The sequence below is a fragment of the Sitodiplosis mosellana genome, unplaced genomic scaffold (genome assembly GCF_009176505.1).
Source record: "Sitodiplosis mosellana isolate CC-2019 unplaced genomic scaffold, AAFC_SMos_1.0 Smas_scaffold_6469, whole genome shotgun sequence".
Classification (NCBI taxonomy): domain Eukaryota; kingdom Metazoa; phylum Arthropoda; class Insecta; order Diptera; family Cecidomyiidae; genus Sitodiplosis; species Sitodiplosis mosellana.
Genome location: NW_022601691.1, coordinates 1 through 4798, shown reverse-complemented (window position 1 = coordinate 4798; position 4798 = coordinate 1). Strand labels below are relative to the sequence as shown.

General features: G+C 35.3%; 2 protein-coding genes across 2 annotated transcripts; both read left to right on the top strand.

Annotated features, from left to right (window-relative positions):
* The first annotated feature begins 616 nt into the window (after nt 1-616).
* Nucleotides 617-1710, top strand: LOC129579725 (uncharacterized). The gene is made up of 2 exons (XM_055469892.1): nt 617-770; nt 1268-1710. The coding sequence occupies exons 1-2, from the start codon at nt 617-619 to the stop codon at nt 1708-1710; spliced, it is 597 nt and encodes a 198-aa protein (XP_055325867.1).
* A 917-nt stretch (nt 1711-2627) lies between these two features.
* LOC129579724 (lipase 3-like) lies at nt 2628-4213 on the top strand. Its single transcript, XM_055469891.1, has 5 exons — nt 2628-2877; nt 2942-3134; nt 3222-3586; nt 3660-3797; nt 3857-4213. The coding sequence occupies exons 1-5, from the start codon at nt 2680-2682 to the stop codon at nt 4211-4213; spliced, it is 1251 nt and encodes a 416-aa protein (XP_055325866.1). The 5' UTR covers nt 2628-2679.
* The last annotated feature ends 585 nt before the right edge of the window (nt 4214-4798 follow it).

Here is a 4798-nt window from a genome sequence, read left to right as displayed (position 1 = left end):
TGAGCCGTGATTTCAAGATATCTCCTCGCATTGTTGATGATAGAACAGATAAGCTTTGGTACTTCATTGATATGCGTTGCAGTGGCATTTATGATTTCTTGCATAAAATCGACGGAGAATACTTCGCTCATCCATATCGGTGGATTTTATTTGAACCAGACGAAGATCGCTTGGCGAATTTACCATTTCTAACAGATAGCAATGTGATCCTGGTCAACTTCAACTTTGAACTGGAACGATTTGATTTGAAACAAGGTCACTGAAGAACATATTTTTCTAATTTTTTTTAAACACCGCCAAGCTCTGGCTAATGTTCAATATAAAAATGTCATCATTCTCAGTATACAAAACTGATAAAGAGTCACCATTTATACACGAATCGTTTGGATTCTGGAGCATTGGAGATGGCTACATTGACTTACGTGAAACAAGAATACTATCAAGACGCCGACGAGATTTAAGGAGAAAGGTTTTGAAGTCAACATTGATTTTAATGAGAAACGATACGTACAACCATTTGGACGACATAAAGTAAGTTCAACGAATTTTTCTGGCTGTTGGGAAATGTAACAAAGTGTTTGTTCAAAGAGATGCGCACGTTGATTCATTGGCAAAAATGGGATACACCATAACGAATATATTGGTCGAGTCGGTGAATTCATCTGTAGCGTACAATTATGTAGACACCTGGGGCTATGGTGATATGAGATATCCGAAGAAACTGAAAGGGATGATGGGTCATTTAGTGAGACATGAAATTGATATTGGAGGTAAAAAAAACATTGAACCAAATCAAACCAACCATTTTTTGATCGATTTCATTATTTAGGCACAGTTATATTCATAACACCAGAGCGAGTTCCACATATCGAATACCTTTCTGTAACATTACCAAGTCGAGGTGCATTTGTGTTTAGAGCACCGCAGCTGTCGCACATATCCAACATTTACTATTTACCCTTTGCCGGCATGGTTTGGATCTGTGGAATTCTTCTGGTCATCGCCTGTACGACATTGGTTTATACAACGTATGAATTCTCGAAAGGGAATAATCAAAAATTGATGTCATCCGATTTTCTGTTATTTGCAATCAGCACCGTGTGTCAAATGGGGAACAATTTAATTCCGAAGAGAATATCTGGAAAAATTGCAACGGTAAATCTAAGCCAAATTTCCATATTTTACGATCAACATTCTAATTTTTAAAAAATTTGCGTGAAGTTTGTGTTCTCCCTTTCTCTTATCTTCATTTACACATCGTATGCAGCGAATATTGTCGCTCTTCTGCAATCAACATCTTATAATATTCAAACGTTATCCGACTTACTAAACTCCGATATGGAGCTTGCTGTTGAAGACACTCCCTATTCGCGTTTCTTTTTCTCAACCGAAACTGAACCAGTTCGGAAGGATATTTATGAAACAAAAATTGCGCCACCAAATAAACCACCAAATTGGGCGAACGCCAGCTATGGCGTTAGTCGAATGCGAAAGCGTTTTTATGCATTTCATATGGAACTAGGTACTGGATATAAACATGTCAAAGATACATTTTACGAACATGAAAAGTGCGGTCTAATTGAAATAACATATTTACGAGTACTCGATCCATGGCAAGCTATTCCAAAGCATTCGCCGTACAAAGAAATATTTAAAGTAGGGTCAGTATACTGGAAGAAAATATTTTCGGTGAAAAATGCCGTGAAATGACTTTTCAAATCGATTGAAGTAACATTTTAAGCGTTGTTTCAATTTAACATTTTTTTCAGATTATTCAAAATCCGAGAGCATGGAATTCAAGGAGTAGAAAAATCTAGACGATATACAACCCGACCAACTTGCAGCTCACTTGCACATAATTTCGAAAGTATCGGTATAATCGATTGTTATGCAGCATTTCTGGTACTTGTGTATGGGATCGCAGCTGCACTGGGAATACTCTGTCTTGAATTTTTAAGTAACATCAAAGCTAGGCTTCTTCGAAAATAACAGTGAAGCATCCGAAGCACATCAAACGAATGTTTGAAGAAAAAAAAACTGTCATTTATGTTGTAATAAAATGAAATATTTTCACCTTAGCTTGTAGTCACAAAGCCAAGAGCTTGAATTTACTTTGGAATAAATAAACCATACGTTTGTAGTACAGTACTAACAAAATCGAGATGAAAAAAGTCTCATTTCCTATACTCATGCCAATTGGATATAACTCAAGACAGAGTAGAACGTACACTTCGTGGACAAGTCTATTGCATCGAGTCTACATAGACTCTGAGCATATGCTATACTCTGGTTCAAAGTATCGAATCACCTGGTGAATTTAAATACAACTGAACTATGACTAAGTGATTTTGAGCATAATGAATTGCGTATATTTTTTCTTGTTGTTGTGACAAATACCGGTTTCTTCAATCACATCCTCCTTACAAATCTATTTCTTTTATCCAATCATCTTCCGTGTGTTTTAAGGTGAAATCTTATATACGAACTTTTAATAAATGTGCGTCATTCCATTACAATTGAATTTTTTTTAAATTGAACACTGACAGAATTCACCATATTGACATGCAAAATATGTATGGTTTCGATATGTTTGTTGTTAGTTCTTTCGTTGACTTTGTTTCAAAAAGTCGTATTTCTTTCCATTTTTAAAATTCATGTGAAAAATTTGAGTTCTTCACAATGTCCAAGATATTGCTTGTAATTTTGTTAATAGTGGCAGTGGGTCCATTCGTGGAAGTTCTGGCGGACCCTGAACCGGATTTAATTTCAATACTAGGAGATTCTTTTGCCAGTTCTGCTCGATATTTTACAAAAACTGTTGGAAATATTTTGAATATTAAGAATCCTGTCAAGCCAACATTATGCGGCCTGAGAACGGTAAGATTGGGACGTAAAGTTGGTTATCTGAATTTATCTGAATCAAATACAAATATCGTTTTAGAATGAACTCATTGAACATTATGGATATGAAGCTGAAGAACACAAAATAATTACAGAAGATGGTTATATGTTGACAGTGTTTCGTTGTAATTCAAAACGACCTGCATTCAGTAGGAAGAAGGCAGTCATTTTACAACATGGTCTTTTGTCATCGTCCGATGATTACTGTGTCAATATTCCTGAACAGGCATTACGTAAATAGTTTTTTTTTTTGTAGCAAAATATGTTTTTATAGCAATAGTCTTAGATTGTTTTTGCTCATTTGACCGCGTCTACTTTAGCGTACATCTTAGCTGATGCCGGGTATGATATTTGGTTAGAAAATTCTCGTGGGAACATATATTCACGTCAACATATCATCAAAAATCCAGACATGCCGAGTAGTGGCTTTTGGGACTTTTCGTGGTACGAAATGGGCATTTATGATCATCCAGCGGTTATTGACTACATTCTCAAAGAGACTGGAAACGAAAAGTTGTATTTCGTCGGGCACTCGCAAGGAACTACAAGTATCATGGTTTTATTGTCCGAAAAACCGGAATATAATGCGAAAATTTACGCTGCAAGCCTAATGGCACCAGTTGGTTACATGAACAATTCTGATTGGATGCTGCGATCGCTTACTTTAGCTCGCCCATTTTTGGAAGTAAGTAATGCCAATCTCAAATGCTGAAGATCACTTGGGAATTTACAAAATTACCTTTTGAAAACCATTTCAGCTGTACAAGAATATAGAATTTCTCCCAAGAGAAACAGTGATGGGATTGCCGGCCTCATTTTGTGATATCGATTTAACTAACTTCTGTGATAACATGATAAATCTTATATCTGGTCCAAGTGATAGCCAAAGGAATAATGTACGTTAACATTTGATTAAACTATTCGATTAATTCTCATGAAAAAATCTTCACCATAGACAATGTTACCTTCTCTCATTTGCCATACTCCAAGCGGTGCATCAATCAATCAATTTTTACACTATGGTTTGGAAATACGGTACGGATACTTTGGAAAATATATGGAAGGCATGGAAGTTCCAAGTGATTTCGAACTTTGGAGAATTACCACACCAATTTCACTCCATTTTTCACCAGCTGATAAATTAGCCACTTGGCATGATGTACAGAGGTTGATACCTCAACTAAGCAATAGTCTTGCTTACACACAAATTATAAACGAAAAAGACTTCAATCATGTCGATTTCATTTGGGGCATCGACTCGGCCTCGTTGATTTACCCAAAAATCAAATGGTTTTTTGAAAAATTCCAATAAAGTTTTTTTGAAGAAGTTATAGGTGAAGAATTTTATTGGGAATTTTCCTGTTTTCAACACCATTATAAATCAAATAAAGTAACTATCTTATCAGCATCAACGGAAAAAATCTATATATATAAAACTGAATGTTCGTCTGTGTGTGTGTGTGTGTGTGTGTGTGTGTGTGTGTGTGTGTGTAATCATCGGGCTCAAGAGTAATCTTATAAATGCAGTTTTGGTTTTCGAATTAAATTTTTTGGAGTTTGACGAAAAACAATTTTTTCATTGTTTTTCCATATTACATTAATGTGGATTGATGACAATGAAATATTAAACGCGTATTGTTGTAAAAGAGATTTGATTTCATTTAAAAATAAAACGAATTACATACGTAATCCAAACTTTTCCGCTCCGCAGCGATTTAGTTTACCTCCCGCTTAATGTTAACCAAAATTTCAATGGACCCTTTTTTCATAGCATTTTTGACCTTAAAATATAACTATTTCGACCATTTTCCATACAAAAGTGTCATTTTCGAAAAAAAATTCAAAAAATATCAAGAAATGTTGATTTCGGACCAAATTTATGGGCAAGTAGGTGTTC

Coding starts and splice junctions, on each gene's coding strand:
- LOC129579724 (XM_055469891.1), top strand. CDS start 2,680: ATGTCCAAGATATTGCTTGTAATTTTGTTAATAGTGGCAGTGGGTCCA. Junction 3,587..3,659: donor TAGCTCGCCCATTTTTGGAA/GTAAGTAATGCC, acceptor AAACCATTTCAG/CTGTACAAGAATATAGAATT. Junction 3,798..3,856: donor GTGATAGCCAAAGGAATAAT/GTACGTTAACAT, acceptor TCTTCACCATAG/ACAATGTTACCTTCTCTCAT.
- LOC129579725 (XM_055469892.1), top strand. CDS start 617: ATGGGATACACCATAACGAATATATTGGTCGAGTCGGTGAATTCATCT. Junction 771..1,267: donor ACATGAAATTGATATTGGAG/GTAAAAAAAACA, acceptor CATCGTATGCAG/CGAATATTGTCGCTCTTCTG.